The following is a 24069-nucleotide window of genomic DNA, read 5'->3' as shown; positions in this document are numbered from 1 at the left end:
CATGGTGGCTCGCCTGTAATCCCAGCTACTTGAGAGGCTGAGGAGGGAGGATTGCTTGAACCCATTAGGCTAAGGTTTCTGTGAGCCGAGATCATGACTCTGCACTCCAGCCTGCGAAACAGAGTGAGACCTTGTCTCAAAAAAAAAAAAAAAAAAAAAAAGCAATGAAAAATATTTATGTATATACCTGTTTTGAGGCTGAATATTGGATGGAGAATGTATTTTTCAGTAGTAGGTCAAGGAAAGTGTTTAGCCCATTTACTTCATTTGAAAAGGTATATTTCAGGTTAAGTGTCTGAATTATAACACGAGAAGAAAAGTTCAAGACCAGCCTGGCCAACATGGTGAAACCCCATCTCTACTAAAAATACAAAAAATTAGCTGGGCGTGGTGGTTGGTGCCTGTAATCCCAGCTACTCAGGAGGCTGAGGCAGGAGAATTGCTTGAACCCGGGAGGCGAAGGTTGCAGTGAGCCGAGATTGCACCATTACACTGCAGCCTGGGCAACAAGAGCAAAACTCCGTCTCAAAAAAAAAAAAAAAAGGAGGGGAAAATCCCGAGCCTGCTAGCTACTCTGATTACACTAAAAGCTAAAGGAACTGATATAGTGGATTCCATTATTTTGAGGTGCACGTCTCTACATTGGGCTTACATGGGGTTCCAGGTGCATGCCTAGGGCTCTGGAGTTAGGCACACTTGGGTTCCAGTCCCAGTGTCACCACTCACCAGCTGTGCAAACTTAAGCACATTACTGAACCCCTCTGTGCCTCAGTTTCCTCATCTCAAAATAGGATATTTAGCATGACTACCTTATAGGATTGCTGGAAAAATGAAATAAGATAATGCATGGAAAGAACAGCACAGCACTTGACCCAGCACTCAATAAAATGGAGGTGCAGAAAACGCCCTGTAATGTTTTCCCTATGCATTCTCCCTATGTATTCCGGGTGGTAGGAATATCCCACAGATGAATATAGCCGGGTATGTTTTCTGGGAACCAAGGCCCAACCTGCTGTGATTTTCTTCCCACCACCACCAGAGTACAGAGGGCAGATCCAACCCAGCCTGACCCCCTTTGGGCACCGCAGCTGCCTTCCCATTGATGGACACTGTAATGGTAAATAGCTCTCTGCAGGTCTCCTCAATGAGACCTTTAGTGGCTCTCTGGTTGCTTCTGTCTGAGGAAACAGGAAAGAAAATGCAAGCTGACGTGGATTCCTCATTTCATTTTGAAAGAAATGGCTTTCCCTAGGCAAGACAGGAAAGGGAATGAGGTTTGCTGAAGGAATCCAGAGAAATAAATGTTCATACTCATAAAAAATTGAGTATATGTAGTCATACTGGACTGACCTCAAATTCAGTAGCTTATATTGCTTTAGGAAAAAAGAAAAAAGGCTAGGCGCAGTAGCTAACCCCTGTAATCCCAGCACTTTGGGAGGCCGAGGTGGGCAGATCACCTGAGGTCAGGAGTTCGAGACCAGCCTGGCCCATCTCTACTAGTAATACAAAATTAGCTGGGTGTGGTGGCGCACGCCTGTAATCCCAGCTACTCCGGAGGCTAAGGCAGGAGAATCGCTTGAATCCAGGAGGCAGAGGTTGCAGTGAGCCAAGATCCTGTCATTGCACTCCAGCCTGGGCAACAAGATTGAAACTCTGTCTCAAAAAAAAAAAAAAAAAAAAAAAAAAAAAGGGTGTATGTAGTCATACTGAACTGACCTCAAATTCAGTAGCTTACATTGCTTTAGAGAAAAAAAAAAAAAAAAAAGTCCAGGCGAGGTGGCTCATGCCTGTAATCCCAGCACTTTGGGAGGCCAAGGTAGACGGATCACCTGAGGTCAGGAGTTTGAGACCAGCCTGGCCAACATGGTGAAACCCCATCTCTACTAGAAATACAAAAATTAGCCAGGCCTAATGGCAGGCGCCTGTTATCCCAGCTACTCGGGAAGCTGAGGCAGGAGAATCGCTTGAACCCGGGAAGCGGAGGTTGCAGTAAGCCGAGATTTGTCACTGTACTCCAGCCTGGGTGACAGAGCGAGACTCTGTCTCACAAAAAAGAAAAGAAAAGGCTGGGGGTGGTGGCTCACATCTATAATCCCAGCACTTTGAAAGGCCAAGGTGAGCAGATCACAAGGTCAGGAGCTCAAGACCAGCCTGACCAACATGGTGAAACCCTGTCTATACTAAAAATACAAAAATTAGCTGGGTGTGGTGGCGTGTGCCTGTAATCCCAGCTACTTAGGAGGCTGAGGCAGGAGAATCGCTTGAACCTGGGAGGCGGAGGTTGCAGTGAGCCGAGATAGCGCCACTGCACTCCAGCCTGGGCAACAGAGCAAGACTGTCTCAAAAAAAAAAAAAAAAAAAAGAGAGAGAGAGAGATGGGGAATAGTTTAGAAACCAAAACCCAAGCTTCAAATATCCATCCTTACCCTCATCTGGGTTCAGTCAGTTTCAGAGCCATCGTACAGATTTCTCTGTGTCTTTATGTCTGTGTATGTTTTGTGAGATGGAGGAACTAAGATTTTGGGACAACGTTAGCAAAAGAATCATATAGATGGTCAGGCATGGTGGCTTATGCCAGTAATCCTAGCACTTTGGGAAGCCGAGGTGGGTGGCTTACCTGAGGTCAGGAGTTCAAGAACAGCCTGGCCAACATGGCAAAACCCTATCTCTACTAAAAATACAAAAATTAGCTGGTGTGGTGGTGCACGCCTATAATCACAGCTACTCTGGAGTCTGAGGCAGGAGAATCGCTTGAACCCAGGAAGCAGAGGTTGTAGTGAGCTGAGATTGTGCCACTGCACTCCAGCCTAGGCGACAGAACAAGATTCTGTCTAAAAATAAAGAAGAACCATATAGACTAGTGGAGACCACAAAGTTCACTTTAACCAGGTCTTTGTAAATGAAATACCTAAATTCCATCCCCTTACCTCAGTCACTCAGTGGAATATTTTGGCATCCTCGTGATTGAAAGAAACAGGACACATCCCCCTACCATGGTCTCAGTACTGTCCTCCATTCACATGCTTTTTCTTTGTTTTCCCCTGACTAAATAGAGAATGGAGAAAATATACTCAAATGACAAGGAAAGAGGGGCGAAGGCAAATTATCAGAGACATGTGCATTTGGGGGCTGGGAACCACAGGAAACAATTCTGATGGTAATTGATGTTGACACAAAATGACCCACAGTACCATTTGAGGTTGTCCTCAGTGTCCTGGCCACCACCTTCATGACTACATCAGTTTTCTAGGGATGCCATAACAAAGTACCAGAGACTGGGTGGCTTAAACAACAGGAATTTGGCCGGGCATGGTGGCTCATGCCCTTAATCCCAGCACTTTGGGAGGCCAAGGCGGGTGGATCATGAGGTCAGGAGTTCAAGACCAGCCCAGCCAACATGGTGAAACCCTGTCTCTACTAAAAATACAAAAATTAGCTGGGCATGGTGGCTTATGCCTATAATCCCAGTTACTCAAGAGGATGAGACAGGAGAATCGCTTGAACCCGGAAGGCAGAGGTTGCAGTGAGCCGAGATCACACCATTGCACTCCAGCCTGGGCGACAGAGCAAGACTCCGTCTCAAAACACACACACAAAAAAAAACCACCAGGAATTTATTTCTCACAATTGTAGCAGTCAGAAGTCTGAGATGAAAGTGTCAACAGGGTTGATTTCTTATGAGGTATCTCCTTGGCTGTAGATAGCTGTCTTCATGTTCACATGGTCTTCCACCTATGCCGATCAATGTCCTCATTTCTTCTTTTTCTTTTTGAGATGGAGTCTTGCTCTGTCACCCAGGCTGGAGTGCAGTGGCATGATCTCGGCTTACTGCAACCTCCACCTCCCGGTTTCACACCATTCTCCTGCCTCAGCCTCCCAAGTAGCTGGGACTACAGGCGCCCGCAACCACGCCCGGCTAATTTTTTTTTTGTATTTTTAGTAGGGACACAGTTTCACTGTGTTAGCCAGAATGGTCTCGATCTCCTGACCTCGTGATCCTCCCATCTTAGCCTCCCAAAGCCTTGGGATTACAGGCGAGAGCCCCCGCACCCGGCCCTAATCTCTTTTTATATGGACACCAGTCAAATTGGATTAGGGCCCAACATGACCGCGTTTTTATCCTAATTACCCCTTTAAAGGCCCTATCTCCAAAAATATAGCCACATTCTGAGTTACTAAGGGTTAGGACTTCAACATATGAATTTGGGAGGGTGCTGGGGGAGACGCAACTCAGCCCATAGCAAGGACCAAACCAGGAGCCTCATCAGATCGGATTTCCTGTGCAAAGATAGTTTTTAGGAGTTATCTCATTCTCTTAGAGTGGGAAATAAAAGTTGTGTCTTTTTGGAGACTCTCTGATAGGTGGTCCAGATGGTCAAAGTAGAAAATTTTGTGATGGGGAAGCCTCAGATTAGCAATCCTTCCCTTTATGAAACTAGAATTGAGAGACATGACTAGCAACCCCCAACTATGCGATATATGTCATATCAAACTTGTGTTGTCAAAGTTATGTTTTGGGGGACAAGATATCTACAGTTAGGAATCTATGCAGGAAAGAGTCATTGCATGTGTTAGTTAAGGCAATGCTAGTTGCTGTAACAGATGAATCCCTAAATCTCAGGGGTTCACACTATAAAGATTTATTTCCCTCTCATGTAAAGTCTAATGAACAGCAAAGAGTAGGGAGTAAGGGTAGCTTTGTTCCATAGTCATTTAGGCACCCAGGGTGGCAGAAACTCTGCTGTTTTCAACAAGGGACTTCCGTTGTAGGACTCCTTTAAAAGCAAGATGTTGTTCTTTATAAGATCTGCCTTGCAGGAAGAATCAGAGAGTGCCTGCCAACCAAAGGCAAGGAGACGCCATACCCCAGGTCCCTCACATATCAGGATTTACAGGCTCTCCTTTTTTTACCTAAGTATACACTTACGACCCTTCTAAGACTGCCTTGTAGACAGCAGGGGAAGAAGGGCTCTGTTAACAGGAGAGGGGAGAGTTGACCCTGTAGTTCTAAGTTGTCAGACTTGAAAAAGATTGTTTGAAAGTAGTAGTCATAATATACATTGCAAAGATGTCACCAAACCTGTCCAGAAAATTATTTTGAATCTACAAAGGGATACCATTTGTGCAGTGGAGTGAAACACTGAAAGAGACCTCTTTGTTAACTGAGGTTTTTAACTTCTAGAACACGTGGCATGATGTTCTTTTGATTATGGAGGACTACCCCAGGCATTGACTTTCAGCTGGCGGAGAGGGGAAGCAAGGAAATAGAGGATCGCATGAAAGGTTTTAAAGGGTCAGGTCTAGATGTAGTAGATATCATGTCTTCCACTTTTTATTGGCCAGCACCCAGTCACAAGCCTCTACCTAAAAGCAAAGGAGACTGCTGAGCAGTCACTTCCCAGCTGCAACTCTCCCTGTGGAAGGGGAGCCAGGCTCTGGTGGACAGCTCATGTTCACCACATACAAAGACGCTTCAAGGTGGCTCCAACCCTAGCTGTGAGTCAGCATCACTTGTGGAGCTTTGACAAAATGCATGTGCCTGGGCCCCAGCCCCACAGATTCTGATTTAGTTGGTTGGGCTGGTGCCTGGGAGAATCTGGATTTTCGAAGGCTCCACCAATGATCCCAGTGCACAGCCAGGCTTGAGAGTCACTGGTATGCCTTACAATGTACACCTCCGGCATTGCCTCTCAACAGTTTCAAAAACATTTTTCTTTCTTTCTTTTTTTTTTTTTTTTTTTTTGAGACAGAGTCTTGCTCTGTTACCAGGCTGGAGAGCAGCGGTGTGATTTTGACTCACTGCAACCTCCACCTCCCAGGTTCAAGTGATTCTCCTGCCTCAGCCTCCAGAGTAGCTGGGACTACAGGTGCCTGCCACCATGCCCAGCTAATTTTTGTATTTTTAGTAGAGACGGGGTTTCACCATGTTAGCCAGGATGGTCTCGATCTCTTGACCTTGTGATCCGCCTGCCTCGGCCTCCCAAAGTGCTGGGATTACAGGCATGAACCACCATGCCCAGCCAAATAAAAAATCATTTCTTAGAGTTTTCAAGGTGAACAATGTTATTTAGTTGGCTTCCATTTTGTATCTGCTGGTAAAAGATTCACCATGATAAACCCAAAACAGGACTGTGAGTCAATATTTTTGCACAGGTTTTCAGTAATAGAGTATATGTAATGATTAATAATATATAATGTAATTTATTTCATATCAATATACAACACAATAAAATAATGCAGGCATGTAGCATTGATGATTTGACTTCTGAGAAGCTCACAGCTGTTCTTTGTGCAATAATATCATTGTACTACATTTAGAAAGCTATTCTTTTTGTTTTTTATGATTGGAAGCTTTTTATATTTCCTTTTGTGTGATACAGAAAATTTTAAAAATACATTTCACAATTTCTAAATTTCAATATAATTATTTAAAATGATTACTTCAGACTAGTCTCTTACAAATGTTACTAAACACAAATATTATACATAAAAGGCCATCTTCATTAAATAGATTAGAATGAATTACTCCTTCAGCTACATTCCCACTGCAAGAGAATACATTCTTGGGGAATATATTCTGTGTATGTATTATGTCTTATTTTATGTTTTTGTCATTTATATATAGTTTTCATTTTAAATCTTATCTACTTAATATATTTATTTATATTTACACATTTATTTTATACTCATTTATATTTACATGGTCTCTGTAGTTATTAGATAGTGAGTTCTTGAAGGATAAGGCTAGTATTATGTTCATTGTCATTATCATCTACAATTATGTTACACAAACAAGCACTCAAATGTTCATTACAATGACTGGAAATCATTTGAACCATTTAACTTATTCAATGTCTATTATGTCAGGGAGTACAGCAATGAATAAAACAGACCAAAAAAAAAAAAATTCCCTGCCCCATAAAGCTTACATTTTGGTGGAGGAAGACAGATAGTAAACAAATCAATACACAAAATATAAAGTATCTGATCTGGCAATGAGAAAAATAAAGCAGGGGAGTGGGATTAAGCTATCACCAAAGGGGGTGGCACTTCCATTTTACATGGGGAGGTCAGGAGAGTCCTCAAGAAAAGGGAAATTTGGGTTAGACTAAAGAATTTGGGCCAGGCGTTGTGGCTCATGCCTGTAATCCCAGCACTTTGGGAGGCTGATGTGGGAGGACTGCTTGATTCTAGCAGTTTGAGACCAGCCTGGGGAACACAGGGAGAACCCATTGCTATACAATTTTTCAGAAAAAAGAAATTATAGAAAAAGAAAAAGAAAAAAAGAATTTGAGCAAAAACTATAAGAAGCAAGGGCAAGCCATGTCTATGTCTGGGGCAGAGCTCTGCAGGGGGAGGCGACACAAGCATCAGTGCTCCGAGGCTGCAGCAGGAGAGGTGTACACAGAACAGCAGGGAGGCCAGCGTTGAGGCAGGGAGCAAGCTGGAGAGTGCAAAGGGAAGGGGCCAGAGAGGTGACTGGGGTCCTCCAGTCCACCCTGACTTTGAGATGAGAAGAGGGCTCTGAGTGAAGGGGTGGCTTTGCTTACATTTTTAAAAGTTCAGTCTGGCTTTTTCATTTTATCTTAGACCTTTGAGGCTGCTAGAACCGAATCCCACACACTGGGTACCTTGTAAGCAACAGAAATAAAGTTCAACATCAAGGCACCTGCAGATTTGGTGTCTGGTGAGGGCCTGCTTTCTGGTTCATAGGTGATGCCTTCTCTATGTGTCCTTATATGGTAGAAGGAGTGAGGCAGCTCTTTGGGGTCTCTTTTATAAGGACATGAATTCCATTCATGACAACTTTGCCCCCATGACCCAAGCACCTACCAAAGGCTCCACCTTCAAACACCTTCACATTGGGGATTCGGTTTCAACATATGAATACTGGTGGCACCTAAACATTCAGACTATAGCAAGTTTGCATTAGGGTACAGGGGGACAAGAGTGAAAACAGGGAGAATGGTTAAGAGATTAGTGTACGAGGCCGGGCGTGGTGGCTCACGCCTGTAATCCCAGCACTTTGGGAGGCCGAGACGGGCGGATCACAAGGTCAGGAGATCGAGACCATGGTGAAACCCCGTCTCTACTAAAAATAGAAAAAATTAGCCGGGCGCAGGGGCGGGCGCCTGTAGTCCCAGCTACTCGGGAGGCTGAGGCAGGAGAATGGCGTGAACCCGGGAGGCGGAGCTTGCAGTGAGCCGAGATTGCGCCACTGCACTCCAGCCTGGGCGACAGAGCGAGACTCCGTCTCAAAAAAAAAAAAAAAAAAAAAAGAGATTAGTGTACGAATCCAAGTAACAGATGATGGTGGCTTGGACCAGGACACTGGCAGTGGGATTGGTAAGCAGTGATCAGATGCTAGATATATTTAGAACAGAACTTAAAAGTAGTAAGAAAAAGAGAGGCAGCAAGAATGATTCCAAGGTATTTGGAGTAACTGGAAGGATGGAGTTATCATAACAGAGGTGGGCAAGACTGAGTGCACTGGTTTGGAAGGGAAGACCAGCAGCTCTGTTGTGGATATGTTAAGTTTGAGATGCCTATTGGAGATCTAAGTGGAAATGCAAATAGACATTAGACATGAACTCTGGAGTTCAGGAGAGATCCAGGTTGGAGATACAAATTAGGGAGTTTTCAACCTATGGGTGTTATTTAAAACACTGAGACTGCCTGAGCTGACAGGGAAGTGAGTGAAGACAGATAAGAGGTCTGAGAACTGAATCCTGGGGGTACCCCAAGCTAAGGTATCCAAGATATAAGCAAGGCAAGGAAGGTGGAAAACTAGTGTGAGGCACCACAAGGACAATGGGTTTCAAGAAGGGAAATGATCAACTGTGCAAATATTGCTGGGAAGTCAAGAAGGAAGACTTGAGATCAGGACTGAGACCTGGCCCTTGGATTTGGCTATGTGGAGTTTACTGGAGAGTTGATAGGAACCGATTGGAAAGCCAGATTAGAACGTGCTTGAGAGAGTTGGAAGAGAGGACCTGGAGACATTAGTAGCAGCAACTCTTTCAAGGGTCTCTGCCAATGAGTCATGGGGAGGTAGCTGGAGAAGGAGTGGAATCAAGAGGGTTAGAAATGCACCCCCCGCCACCCTACCATGGCCAGGCGCGGTGGCTCACGCCTGTAATCCCAGCACTTTGGGAGGCCGAGGCGGGCGGATCACGAGGTCAGGAGATCGAGACCATCCTGGCTAACACGGTGAAATCCCGTCTCTACTAAAATACGAGAGCAGTTTTAAAACGTACTCCCTAAGCGCACTCCAGGGTCAGAAGCGACCTCTAGTGGTTCATTTAGACCATTACTTTTTTTCTTTTTCTTGCTCTTAAAAGTATAAAATAGCACGGTCCACATTTAATATTATTTTTAAAGAAACGCGATCAGTTTAATTTAGAAAAGAGTATCAGGCATTTGAGTAAAATAAACATAAACCATCTGCAGTCCAAGCTGGAGTTGCTATTATCATGACTAAGAGTTTCCTCTCTAAATATATCATTCTCTATAGTACCATTATTTATGTTCATTCTGCTTCTTGAATGAGTGGTTTTATTAAACCAAGAGGAGGGACAACTAGTGGGCTACTTGATCCAAGTCTTCTCGATGCTTACATGGAGTACAAACCCCACATATTTTTCATTACTGGTTTCACTTGATTTGGGGTTGTCACTGGGTTTCCTCTGCCTGGGATGTTCCCATCCCCTAGATTAATTAACTCACTTCCTCATGGGAGTCTTTTCAAGCCTTCCAGGCTACCTTAGGGTCCCCCTGTCATGCAACCTCACAACACTCCATACTTCTTTCTGCCTCATCCCATTTCTCTCAACTGTCATGAAAGAGTCAATTCCGTCATTATTGTTTAAAGTTTTTTCTGGTAAATCATAAGACCCATAATGGCAGAGACTGTGTCTGGCTTGTTCACTGCTGTCTCCTTAGCAGTTAGCTCAGTGCCCAGCACTTACCCTGTACTCAATAAACATTAATTGGATGAGAACACACTCTCCTGCAGGAGACTCTTGCCCATGTTCCTATTCACATCTTTTGGATCCCACTGCAGAGGAGACTAAATTTCAGAAATGAATTTTTATTTCTAAAATACAATTTGCAATTGCTCTAGGTGCACCTGACAGATGCAACAATTTGTCACAAAACTGTCCCAGCTATTCTTTCAATAGCACAGTCTTCAGGATTGAAGCGTAAAGTTTCCAGTTCTCCTGCAAAGAAACTCTTTGTGACAAAGGCTGAATCCTTAGATATGACTCTGACCTTATCAGACCATTTTTTCCCAAAATATAACTAAGGGAAACACAATAAGATGCCAATAGAGGGCTCAATGTAATGGGACCATTTCACACTGTGCAGCCATATCCATGGGTCCTAACCCATACAGTCCCCTTATTTCCAGATTTGGTAACATTCTGGTGCCTCTAGGTCTTAGTTCAGCAATAGTACCACTAAAATGGACACAGTGGTAGTGTTCATCTACCTGAGGTCTTTAAGCCAGCCCAGCTTCATCTGTGACATTTTTTCTGACTGCTTCTATTTACTACCAGAGACTGAGAACAGGGGAATGGATGGTTGTCAAATGTCACTCTGGTCTATAATCCCTGGATCCTAGACATGTGACATGGAATGGAGTGGGAACAGAGTGAAATGCTCTGAGCAGGAAGCTTGTCTCCAAGTGTACCCGGAATGTCTGTTATTAACATACCTTCTATAACCTCCTACATACAACTCCCCCAGTTTAATATCTTGGAATTATAATTTTTGGTGTAGTACTTTTGATGCATGCCCTAAAATAATACTCAGGAGGCTGAGGCAGGAGGGTCACTTGAGCCTATGGTTTTTGTTTTTGTTGTTTTGTTTTTTGAAACAAGGTCCCGCTCTGCCACTCAGGTTGGAGTGCAGTGGCACAATCATAGCTCACTGCAGCCTCGACTTCCTGGGCTCAAGGAATCCTCCCACCTTAGCCTGCTGAGTAGCTGGGACTACAGGCATGCGCCACCACGCCCAGCTAATTTTTTTGATATTTAATAGAGATGAGGTCTTGCTATGTTGCCCAGGATGTTCTAACTCCTCAAGTGATCTTCCTGCCTCAGCCTCCCGAAGTGCTGGGATTACAGGCATGAGCCACTGTGCCCAGCACATGTCTTCTAAAAGTTGCTGTTTCTTCCTTCTCAGGAGTTCTTTCCCATACTGTTCTTCTGGATGACTCCTCGTCATCCTTCGGATCTCAAATGAAAGGTCACTTAGAGAGGCTTGGCCTGACCATACAATTCAATTAGTTTCCTACCCCTTTAGTCTCTTTCATAGACCCTGCTATTTTCCTTCATATCATTTATCACAAGACTTCATACATTTATTGCATTGGATACATTCAATTCTGTCGATTTTCTTAGAATGTAAGGTTCCCAAGGGCAGGGACTTTGTTTTGTTCACTTTTGTATTCCTAGGACCTAGCACAATGCCTGACACATAGCAGGTGTTCCGTAAATATCTGCGGACTGACTGACTGTTTCACTTATCCTTGTTCCTTCTACTGCATTTCAGTTCTTGCTACTGCAATGTAACCTCCAAGAGGTAGGAGAAAATCATAATGCCCCCCTCCCTCCATCACTGAATTACTGAGACGGCGTCCTTGCACGTTTGAGCAGCTGCTGCCTTCTCCTGGGAGGCTGTCAAGTACCCCAAGGTGCACAATAATTCTATTAGTAATAGCGTGACTGAGGCAATCAGTAGAGCTGTCAGAAATGCTTTCAAACTTACATTCATTGGGTTCTTGGGCACCTGAAAATGCAAGCGACTGCATTACAGTTAAGTGAGAATTAGCAGAATGTTAAAGTTCTTTTTAACAATTTGCATAACAAAGCGAAGTGTCCTACGCCATCTCTCTGAAATGAAATTCGGATGTAGACACCCTTGCGCTTCAGGACTCTGAGCTCTTGCAGCAGCGCCTCTGCCCAACGGCGGGCGGCAGCATCTCAGTACTCACTCTAAAGACTTGTAGGTGGGAGGAGAGATTCGCGTTCAAAATCTTTTTGCCTCTATCCGCTCGCCGTAGCGCCTTAGCCCGCTCGAGTTTCAATGCGCGTTGTTGCTTAACGAAGCTGAGTCCTACACACTGTCCGCTGCTCTCCTGATCATGGCTTCTCCGAGTTCTTTCACCTACTATTGCCCTCCATCTTCCTCCCCCGTCTGGTCAGAGCCGCTGTACAGTCTGAGGCCCGAGCACGCGCGAGAGCGGTTGCAGGACGACTCGGTGGAAACAGTCACGTCCATAGAACAGGTGAGGTGGCAGGACTGGGCGAGGCACCCGCGCGGGGTGTTCTGGGAGCGGGAGTCCCGTTCGTAGGGCCGCCCGGGTGCGGAACTCACCGGGGAACTACGACTCCCACAGCGCACCGGGGCGCCTTCCCTCTGGGAAGCTCCGGGCGCCCAGGCTTGGGCTTCGTCGTGGAGCGTTTGCGCGGCCAGGTTGGGGAAGGGTCGTTTCAAGGTTGGGCTTGGAGGAGTGGGCAGTAGCCGGGTCCCTTCTGCCCTAAAGAACGAGGAGAATCGTGTTCTACGTCTGGAGAACAGAGGCAGCCCAGGCGGGTCGGATAGCCCACTCCGTTCTGCCAGTACTTCGGGAGGTTCTGGGGTGCACAGTGCACTTTTCCCAACCTGCTCTCAGCTTCTGGAGGCAGAGAGGAGAGAAGGGCCAGGCCGCTGTCATGCCGTTTCACGATCTGTTTGATTTTTGACCTGCAGTGCCAGGTTTGGGGGCCTGCCTCGTGGGTGGGCATTTTGGTAGTCATTCAGCCACTTGAGCACCAACTACGTGTCGGACACAATATTAAACGATGGAAGTACAAGGAAATAGCCCCTGTGGGGACAGGCAGGAAAACAGAGTTTGGAAAGTGCTCTAACAGAAAGTATGGATTTTGGACTACTAATCATTCCCTAAGGCCTAGAAGTAGGATCGAACCTATCATTTAGAAAAGTGTTTGAGGAATGATTCATATGCCCAAAACCATAGTTTTGTTTTTCTATTTATTCCCTGATTGGAATTGTTCCCAAGATTGTTATGTGGAACTGTGTATCCATCTGTCGGTAGGAGAAGTGGTTAGGATGATTCTTAACGCTAATAAATGAACATCCTGCTTCTTACTGAAATAAGATCTCTTAGTGAGGTCAGTCTCCAGGCTTCACCTTGGAGAGACCTGTTTTGTATTTCATACTTGAAGTTGGAAGCCTGTACTTTGGCAAAATTAGTAACAATAGTTGTTATATTGTACAGTTATGACTAGAATTATAAATTTATAACAGAAACAAAGGCTTGATACATGATGATTCACAAAGTAGCAGGGAGAATATTTTAACTGGAGATTTAAACTTATGGAATTTAGGGGAGTAAAGGAAATCCTCACCTCTTGAAACTAGCTAACTCTCCTGGTTGGGTTGCCTACCAGTGTGTCCCAGGGAAGGCTGACTGCAAAAGATTGTAAAGAAATTTCCCACTGATGAAAAACCTGGAGGATTTTTGCAGAAGTCCTAAATGATGGATTGCTGAGTGATTCGGGTCAAGTGTTTTATTTAATATCTGACCATAGACTGTCAGATTGCCCTTTTTTTTTTCGAGACGGGGTCTCGCCCTGTCACCAGACTGGGATGTGGTGGCACGATCTCGGCTTACTGCAATGCAACCTCCGCCTCCCAGGTTCAAGCGATTCCCCTGCCTTAGCCTCCAGAGTAGATGGGACTACAGGCGCCCACCAACACGCCTGGCTAATTTTTGTATTTTAGTAGAGACAGATTTCACTGTGTGGCCAGGCTGGTCTTGAACTCCTGACCTCAAGTGATCTGCCCTCCTTGGCCTCCCAGGGTGCTGGGATTACAGTCATGAGCCACTATGCGTGGTGCAAGCATCTTTCAAATCTAAACCCAACGGTATGGCAGACAGTAAAGAATCTTATATTTCTTTTTCGTGTTGTTATTCCAGCACACATTATTAGAGTCTAGGATGAACACTTTCAGGTAGTAGGAAGATAATGTTGTATCTCATTTTTGTGGCTGCCTCACTGGTTTAATAATCATCTTAGTGACCATTTATTAAGTCTCAGCACAGTGCTAAATGCTCTCCACACATAGTATCATTCAATCCTTACACTTTTTATGGATGAGAAGACTGAGGTTTAGAGACCTACCACGTTGGTAGGTTAATGATGATACATTCATCAAAAGTAACAACCTTGTTAGGAGAAGTTATTTACAGAGGATATACTATTACTCTTTCAGTTTTGACTAAAGCTTCCATTTACTAATAGCTCAATTTTGTGCCATTGCCAGTAAAAACAAATTGATGACTGACACCTGTAATCCCAGCATGTTGGGAGTTCAAGGTGAGATCACCTGGGCCCAGGAGACCAACTTGGGCAACATAACAAGACCCTGTCTCTACCAAAAAAAGAAAAAAATATATATATAGCTGGGCGTGGTGGTATGCACCTGTAGTCCTAGCTACTTGGGATGCTGAGGTGGGAGGATCATTTGAGCCCAGGAGTTCACAGATGAGCCATGATCGAGCCACTGTACTGGGCAACACAGTAAAACCCTGTCTCTTAAAACAAAAAACAACTATACTGATTTTGGTACTGGCCTGGGCAACATAGCAAGACCCCATGTCTATTTAAGACAAAAACTTTTTAAATTAAAAAAAAAAAATTACATGCTTGTTACCTGCTTCCTATCTGATTATCAGAAGACTCAGTTTATTTGTTAAGCAATAATTTGGTAATAGGAGTTAAACCTATAAATAGTGGAAGGAGTCCTTAGCTGTGAGTCCTCTGTTCCATTCATTGATTTTCATTCATTCAGCAAATACTTGAGCGCCTTCTACAAGCCAGGTACTGTTCTAGACACTCGGCATAAGTCATTGAACAAAAGAGGCCAAGTTGATGCCTTTATAAAACTGTTTCTAGGCCAATGAAGCAGTCAATTAAAAGAGATAATATCTATAGCTATCTCAATATAAAATGTTAATTAGAAGTGCTGTGGAGAGTAACACCTTGGGATAGAGGGGATAGGGTGTGTCAGGAATGGGTGGGGTGGGAGCAAGGGATGTCTTCATATAAGGTGGTAAGGGGAACCCTCTGTGACAACACATGTGATCTGAGACCTGAAGTCTCAGATGAGGGAGGAAGCCATCATGAATCTGGTGCGAGAGTATTCTGGGCAGAGAAAGCAGCAAGCACAAAGGACCAAGGCAGCAGAATGCCTGGTGAGCACGGGGGCTTAGCAAACCAGAGAATAGGAGATGGGTCGGATCATGTAGGGCCTCACACTGGCCCTTGGAAGTACTTTAAAATATCCTGACTGAGATGGGGAGCCACTTGGCTGTATACCTGCCATTTACTTGGCCCCACATTCACTTGGCCTTTTTCCAGCCTGCTCTGTAGATGTGCCCCAGGAGGGGGCCCTGCGCTGACAGGTTTCCTTGCTTTATGACTGCAGGCCATGGGAAGTATTGCTGGGGGTGGCTGAGAAGGAGAAGAATGAGACCGTTGTATTTCTTCCCTCCTGCAGGCTTGTGTGGGCTGGGGTTTCCTTAGTCTTAGGGTCACATTTCCTGTCACGTGCCTTCTCTGAGCTCTTTGTCTCCCTCCCTCTCCATTCTTCACACCTTCAGGTCTATGAGGAGTTCAGGTACCCCTAATTTACCAGCTCCAGATACTGCATTTTCTCTTGTGGTTTCCCTACACCTGCCCACATCTTTGTAAATAGTTCCTTTATAAACTCTCCTCAAATCACCCACTTTGTGCCATCTGTTTCCTGCCAGGACTTAGACTGATCCATGATCAGAGGGTTTTCAGCAGGGGAGTGACACATCTGACTAGCATTTTAACAGACTCATTTAGGTTACTGTCAAGAGTAGATGGTGGGGAGTGAGGGTGGATGCAGGGAAACCAGTTAGGAGGCTATTGCAGTATCCTGGGAGAGGTGACAGTGGCTTAGCTCACAGTGACGGTAGTGGAGGTAATGAGAAATGGTCAGCTCTGGATATTTTTATGAGGGTCTCTACCTTGCTAAGCTATTTTGTTAATGCAGATGCAGGGAGGGCCTTTCGTGACACTAGAGAACAAGACGTGGTTGTATCGTTAGTGCCTGCCTGCCTTATTGTGCCATCTGGAATCATCCCATTGCAAACACTCTGATTCAGGCCAGTAGGTTAATACTGATAGTCTCAGAGGTAACAGCCTTGCCAAAAACAGGTGTTTACAAAAGATACTACTGTTTTTCTTTTAGTTTGTCTTTGAACAGAGGCAAAAGCATCCTCCACTTGAAATGGCATGGTTCATTGTCCATCAAGTAACTTGAACTCTGAGGGGAATATTAGAGAATTATTAGTCCTGATCCCTGCCCTCAAAATTCTTTCATCTTAGATGAAAAAGAATATGCTGGAAGGCCGAGTGCGGTGGCTCACTCCTGTAATCCTGGCACTTTGGGAGGCTGAGGCAGGCGGATCACTGGAGGTCAGGAGTTTGAGACTAGGCTAGCCAACATAGTGAAACCCCATCTCTACTAAAAAAATACAAAAATTAGCTAGGCGTGGTGGTGCACACCTGTAATCCCAGCTACTCAGGACGCTGAGGCAGGTGAATCTCTTGAACCTGGGAGGCGGAAGTTGCAGTGAGCCGAGATTGCACCATTGCACTGAAGCCTGGGTGACAGAGCAAGACTCCATCTCAAAAAAATAGGCAGTCACAGAGTGCTAAATTATGACTGCTTTGCACGAGGATTTTAGGGAGTTGAAAAGCCATCTGTGTGGGCTGAGGTGGTCAGGATGACTTCATGGAGAACGTGGAACTGGGTAGGGCTGTAAAAATTAGAGTTCGGGGCAGCCATTCTAGGAGGGGGAGCTGTTTTGAGGGAAGGCTCAGGCTTGACTGGGGGCAGTAAGACGGCTTACCAGGAATGGTGGGTGCAGGTTGGACGTGGTAGGAAATGAGGTGAGATGGGCAGGTGGGCCCCCATCAGGGTGTTGAGAGGCAGGTGATGTGCTGGCTTCAGGTTTAGGCAGTGGGCCACCACATATCCTAAGGAGGGAGCAGCGGAACAGAATCCTGACCTTCTGCTGTTGACTTGTTTCAGCTTATAGGATCCAAAATATTAGTAAACAGAGGTGGAACAAATCACTAAATATGATAAAACTTCCCCATTTTTTATGCCTCTGATAGAAGGAACCGGTCCTCTACTTGGTTAAGTGGTCAGTTGGCTAGCTTTCTGAATCCATTTTATTTTATTGAAATTCAATATTGCCCAAGTGTAAAGTAATCCTGCATATCAAATTTCCCCATTAAAAAGTCCAAAAGGTTGTTTTTGGTTAAGTTTAAAATACATGTACCTTTAGGTATATAAGTGAAAAAGACCTGCTTACATAATTTACATTTAAATTTGGGTCCATATACCTACTTAAAATCACCTACTTTGTAAAGTAACACTAATTTAGAAATGCTGGTTTTCCTCCTCCTCTTATTTATAAAATGTATCTTTTCAGACTCTTCACATGCATCTTTGACTTCACTATTTTTAATCATCACTGGAGCCACTTTTTGAGTCAGCCAATATGGATTTCCGGACCACATGTTCAGTTCTTGAGATACATCCTTTTTGAATATGAATAAGGTGTTACCACTGAATAGTTTATTCCAAGTTACAAGTATCCACTTGCATAACATTAGACTTTTTTTTTAAGACAGTGTCTCACTTTGTCGCCCAGGCTGGAGTGTGGTGATGCAGTCACCATTCACTGCAGCCTTGGCTTACCAAAGTGTTGGGATTACAGACGTGAGCCTAGAATTTTTTTTTTTTTTTTTACAATATGTCCAGTTGGTATATATTTGTGGTCACTGCAACTTAACCACTTTATTACTTTTTCAAATGGTCTCCTTTTTTTTAAAGACAGGGTCTCACTCTTGCCTAGGCTGGAGTGCAGTGGCATGATCATAGCTCACTGCAGCAAATTTCCAGGCTCAAGTGATCCTCCCACCTCAGCCTCTTGAGTAGCTGGAACTACTGGCGTGCGCTACCATGTTCGGCTACTTTTTGTGTTGTTTTGTAGAGACAGGGTTTCGCTGTGTTGCCCAGGCTGGTCCTGAACTTAAGCTATCCGCCTGCCTTGGGCTCCCAAAGTGCTAGGATTACAGGCATGAGCCACCGCGCTGACTAAAATGATCTTTAAAACGTTGGTTTACTGGCCAGGCATGGTGACTGATACCTGTAATCCTGGCACTTTGGAAGGCCAGGTGGGTGGTTAGCTTAAGCCCACAAATTCCAGACAGCCTGGGCAACAGTGTGAGACTCTGTGTCTAAAAAAAGGTAAAAAATGAATAAACAAAATAAAAGGCTGGCCTTACAATGGCAGTTTGCACATGAAAGTGTGAGTTTATATCTCCAGGAATAATTACTAAATTTGTGTTTAATTTATCTCGTTTCACTGATTACCATTAGCCAAAGCATCCCAAACCACACCTTAACTGAGGTGGTTTTAGGCTATTGTGTCATCCCCAGCTGGTACTTCATATTTAAAACAAATAAATTGAAAAACTTCCTACAGCAAGAAGTACTTTGTAAGTATTTGAATATAAAGTGACTTGTATTTTCTGAGGGATAGTTTTTTTTGAAAAGTCTTCCCTTGTATTTCATATATTAATGACTCTTTTACTGTAGCTTCAATGACGTGAATCATAGGCAGCAAATCTACTTTCTGAAACAGTCTGTCTCTGGGATAGGAGGGAGATTTAGGAAGCAGGGAAGTGATAGTGCCTGGTATGAAAGTTGGTACCTCCTGAGATTGGCTTTATATAGAAGCTCTGAAAGAGAAAGTGCCAAATGCATTAGTTGTTGTTTACCACTTACTGAATGGAAACTATTCTCTGCTTTTATTGATTGGATTTCTTTCTCTTTTTTTTTTTTTTTTTGAGACAGAGTTTCACTCTCGTTGCCCAGGCTAGAGTGCAGTGGCGCAATCTCCGCTCATCGTAACCTCTGCCTCCCGGGTTCAAGTGATTCTCCTGCCTCAGGCTCCCGAGTACCTGGGATTACAGGCATGTGCCACCACGCCCGGCTAATGTTTGTATTTTGGTAAAGATGGGGTTTCACCATGTTGGCCAGGCTGGTCTCAGACTCCTGACCTCAAATGATCCACCCGCTTCCACCTCCCAAAGTGCTGGGATTACAGGCGTTGAGCTACCATGCCTGGCCTATTGATTGAATTTCTATTGATTAAATGAAAAACTCCATGAAATATCTTTTTTTTTTTTTTTTTTTTTTGGAGACAGTCTTGCTCTGTCGCCCGGGCTGGAGTACAGTGGTGCGATCTCGGCTCACTGCAGGCTCCGCCTCCTGGGTTCACGCCATTCTCCTGCTTCAGCCTCCCGAGTAGCTGGGACTACGGGCACCCGCCACTACGCCCGGCTAATTTTTTGTATTCTTTAGTAGAGACGGGGTTTCACCGTGTTAGCCAGGATGGTCTCGATCTCCCGACCTCGTAATCCTCCTGCCTCGGCCTCCTAAAGTGCTGGGATTACAGGCGTGAGCCACCGCACCTGGCCATGAAATATCTTTTAAACAGAGCTGTCGAGAATGCAGCCTTTTGGTTAGCTCTTCTTTTATTTGTTGCCATGGCACCTAAGTCTTGGGGACTCTAGTACAGTTACTTGATCCCTGGCCCCTAGAGTTTAACACAATCTCTCCATCATCAAACAATACAAACTAATATACATATAGTTATATATCACTTAATAACAGTAGAAATACATTGTCAGTAGGAAATTTCCTTGTCGTGTGAACATCATAGAGTGTACTTAACACATGTAGATGGCATAGCCTACTACACACCTAGGCTATAAGGTATAGCCTGTTGCTCCTGGGCTGCAAACCTATACAGCATGTTACTGTACTAAATACTGCAGGCAATTGGAACACAATGGTAAATATTTTTGTATCTAAACATATCTAGGGCCGGGCGCGGTGGCTCAAGCCTGTAATCCCAGCACTTTGGGAGGCCGAGACGGGCGGATCACGAGGTCAGGAGATCGAGACCATCCTGGTTAACACGGTGAAACCCCGTCTCTACTAAAAAATACAAAAAACTAGCCGGCCGAGGTGGTGGACGCCTGTAGTCCCAGCTACTCGGGAGGCGGAGGCAGGAGAATGGCGTGAACCCGGGAGGCGGAGCTTGCAGTGAGCTGAGATCCGGCCACTGCACTCCAGCCTGGGTGACAGCGCGAGACTCCGTCTCCAAAAAAAAAAAAAAAAAAAATATCTAAATATAGAAAAGGTAAACTAAAAATACGTTATAAAAGATAAAAATGGTAGACCTATCTAGGGAACTCAGCATGAATGGCGCTTGCGGGACTGGAAGTTGCTCTGGGTGAGTGAGTGAGTGAGCGGTGAGTGGATGTGAAGGCCTAGGATATGAGTGTACGCTACTATAGACTTTATAAATACTGTACGCTTACTGAACAGACATTATGAAAAATAAAAATAAACACGGTATGCTTCAGCTACACTAAATTTATTCATACGCTTTTTTCTTGCAATAATAAACTTAGCATACTGTAAGTTATTTACTTTATAAACTTAAAAATTTTTTTTACAGCTTTTTGACTCTTTTGTGATAACAGTTTAAAACACAAGCACATTGTACTGCCGTACAAAAATATTTTCTGTATATTCTTATTCTGTAAGCGGTTTTCTCCTTTTAAATTTTTTCACTTTCTTTTTACCTTTTAAACTTTTTTGTTAAAAACTAAGACACAAACGCACACATTAGCCTGGACCTACACAGGGTCAGGATAGTCAGTGTCCCTGCCTTCCGTCTCCACATCTCCTCCCACTGGAAGGCCTTCAGGGACAATAATAGGATGGAGCTGTCATCTCCTAGGATAACAGTGCCTTCTGCAGGAATTCCTCCTGAAGGACCTGCCTAAGGCTGTTTTATAGTTTATTTTTTTAATAAGTAGAGATACACTCTAAAATAATGTATAGTATAGTAAATATATGAATTAGTAATGTAGTTTATTATTGTTATCAAGTGTTATGTACTGTACATAATTGTATGTGTTATACTTTTATAACACTGGCAGTGCAGTAGGTTTGTTTACACCAGCCGTCACCACAGGCATGTGAGTAGTGCTTTGTGCTACATTATGAAGGCTGTATTACTAGGCCGTAGGGATTTTTCAGCTCCATCATAGTCTTACGGGACTACCGTGGAATATTTGGTCCACTGTTGACCAAAACATCCTTATATCATTAGTTTATGTCATATATATGTGTATAGTTTATAAATTGATACATACTTAGTTTATATTATATAAAGATATATGTGTATATTATACATGTATATATTATATATTATATACACATGTGCATATATGTGTATGTATGTATATATATGTAGGTATAAAGCCTGACCAACAACTTGAAAATATTCTGTACATAGAAACACCTAGCCTGGGGCCATGTGCAGTGGCTCATATCTGTAATCCCTGCACTTTGGGAGGCTGAGGCACGTGAATCACCTGAGGTCAAGAGTTCCAGTCCAGCCTGGCCAACTTGGTGAAACCCTGTCTCTACTGAAAATACAAAAATTAGCCAGGCTTGGTGGCAGGTATCTGTAGTCCCAGCTACTCAGGAGGCTGAGGCAGGAGAATCACTTGAACCTGGGAGGTGGAGGTTGCAGTGAGCTGAGATCATGCCATTGCACTCCAGCTTGCGCGACAAAAGCAAAACTCTGTCTCAAAAAAAAAAAAAAAAAGAATAAAGAAGAAGAAAAAAGAAAAGAAACAACCAAGGCTGGGCTGGGCACAGTGGCTCATGCCTGTAATCCCAGCACTTTGGGAGGCTTAGGCAGGAGAACTGCTTGAGGCCAGGAATTTGAGACCAGCCTGTGCAACAGGGTGAAGTCCATCTCTATTATAAGAAAGAAACAGAGGAGAGAGAAAGTAAGAAAGAAAAGAAAAGAAACATCTGGCCTGTGCCCTATCAGAAGCAGGGGTAAACTCAACTCTTATGTTCCCTCTTTGCCATATCCTGAGTGATTAGTTATCTCATGATTAGAGAAGGTGAGAAAGGTACTGGTAGGCTTAACATTTGTTAGGTTATACATTAAATACTGCGAGGGCTGGCCTTGGAACCTAACAGGTATAACGTTCTGTTGATGGGAAAACGAATAAGGTCTAAAAACCAATGAACTTTGAGAACACAGCTTCTGCGTATGTTGTGACCTGCCTATCTATGTAGGTGTGGGGGATGAGGCATCATAAAACTAAGCACTTTGAAATCCTTTTCCTTTTTTTTTTTTTTTTAAGGAATTTATGGTTAACAAAAGTATGATAATGTAATTAACAGCCATTTTTCTGTAACTGAGAATTACCAGTTGCTAACATCTTTTTTGTTTAAAGGAAAGCAATTAGAAATATAGCCAAAGCCTCCTTTAACCCTATCCCTAGTTCAGTGTGCCTCTCACCCGTTCCAGAAGCAGCCCTTATCATGAGTTGTGTGTGCATCCTTCTACTTCACTTTTAATCCTTTTATGCATTCATAAACAACTGGATTTGTGCATGTTTTTAAAAATTCACATAAATTGTCACACTGTCATTTTGCCTTTTTTCATTTCACATTAAAAAAAAGTAGAAACGAAGTCTTGCTTGATTGGTTGGAGTCTTGTCAGATTTCTCTTATGGTCATAATTTTGCAAAGACAATCTCCCTTTAGGATTGTGAGAGGGTCCTGATTTCTGCTGAGATGTAGGTGTAAAGGATAACCAGCGATTATTCTGGAGGTCACAAGATTTAGAGCTTTCTCAATTACCCCTGTAGATAACATCCCAATTGCAGAACCTAAGATTGGCCGTTTGGGATGTCTTTTCAGATTCTGCGTTTCTGACTGGCTGACTCCACACAAACAGGTCCTGTGGCCCCACCCAGAGGCTGAGTCAGTGCAGGAGGACCATCTTCCTTCCACACCCCTATGATTTCATCCCCAACCAACCAACATTCCCATTCCCTAACCCTCTGCCCACCAAACCATCCTTGAAAAACCTCCAAACCTTCGGGAAAATTGATTTGAGTAATAACTCTGTCTCCAGCATGGTGTGGGCAGCTGCATGTCAGTTAAAGTCTTTCTTTATTGCAAGGCTATGGTCTCAGTGAATTGGTTTTGTCTGTGCAGCAAGCAGGAAGAACCCGTTGGGCGATTACAAAATGAGTAAATCTCAAAGAGGTGGCATAGACTTCAGGTTTAACTACCATGTTCAGCTGAAACAAAGAAGGATGTTGGGGAGGCTCGGAATGGGGAGGTGACCAGGAAAAGCACAGTAAACAAGGATAAGATTTGTTATGCAGATTTAGGCATGCCTGGTGCCTTCTCCATTGGTAAGAGTTCCTAGTGGCTTAGAGTCATCCTTGTCTTCCTGGTACAGAAAGAGAGGCAAATGGAGATTTCCTTTTATAGATGTAATTTTCCCTTACAAATGGGGTAACTTCTACTCTGTTTTCAGAGCTTTTCCTTTGTCTGCTGTTTCTCAAAATAATCAGTTCAAAATAATCCTTATGCCAAAGAAGCCTATCATGGGAAGACATTCTGGTCTCCTACAGTCATGTTTTGAGGTGGCATATTCTGGTCTTCCGAACATTCAAAATGTTAGGTTATTTGGATAAATTTTTGTTTGTTAAACATTTGAAAAGGTTTGTTATCTTTGTTTATCCTTTACTAGTTGAGAAGAAAAGTACGTTACTGTTTTTTTAATTAATTATGAATGAAGAAAGTACTATTTGAGGTAAAACTTTACGCATCAACCTCTGAGCTGAAATTTAGTGGCCATTGCCACTAATAAAAACCTCGTTTTGGCCGGGCGCGGTGGCTCAAGCCTGTAATCCCAGCACTTTGGGAGGCCGAGACGGGCAGATCACGAGGTCAGGAGATTGAGACCATCCTGGTTAACACGGTGAAACCCTGTCTCTACTAAAAAATACAAAAAACTAGCCGGGCGAAGTGGCGGGCGCCTGTAGTCCCAGC

General features: G+C 43.9%; 1 protein-coding gene across 2 annotated transcripts in view; it reads left to right on the top strand.

Moving 5' to 3' along the window:
- The first annotated feature begins 11860 nt into the window (after window positions 1–11860).
- LOC105473706 (farnesyltransferase, CAAX box, subunit beta) overlaps window positions 11861–24069 on the top strand; it is a 77162-nt gene continuing 64953 nt past the window's right edge. Inside the window, exon 1 of one of the 2 annotated variants that reach the window (XM_011727659.2) lies at window positions 11861–12292. In XM_011727659.2, coding sequence (XP_011725961.1) covers window positions 12149–12292 — 144 coding nt within the window. In that variant the 5' untranslated portion in view covers window positions 11861–12148. Of the gene's footprint in view, window positions 12293–15136; window positions 15266–24069 lie in introns of those variants that run through there. The other variant, XM_011727660.3, reaches the window with a different exon arrangement.

The sequence above is a fragment of the Macaca nemestrina genome, chromosome 7 (assembly GCF_043159975.1).
Source record: "Macaca nemestrina isolate mMacNem1 chromosome 7, mMacNem.hap1, whole genome shotgun sequence".
In the NCBI taxonomy this organism is placed as follows: Eukaryota; Metazoa; Chordata; class Mammalia; order Primates; family Cercopithecidae; genus Macaca; species Macaca nemestrina.
The sequence above is the reverse complement of the archived record's forward strand: the minus strand, read 5'-3'. Positions and strand labels throughout refer to the sequence as shown.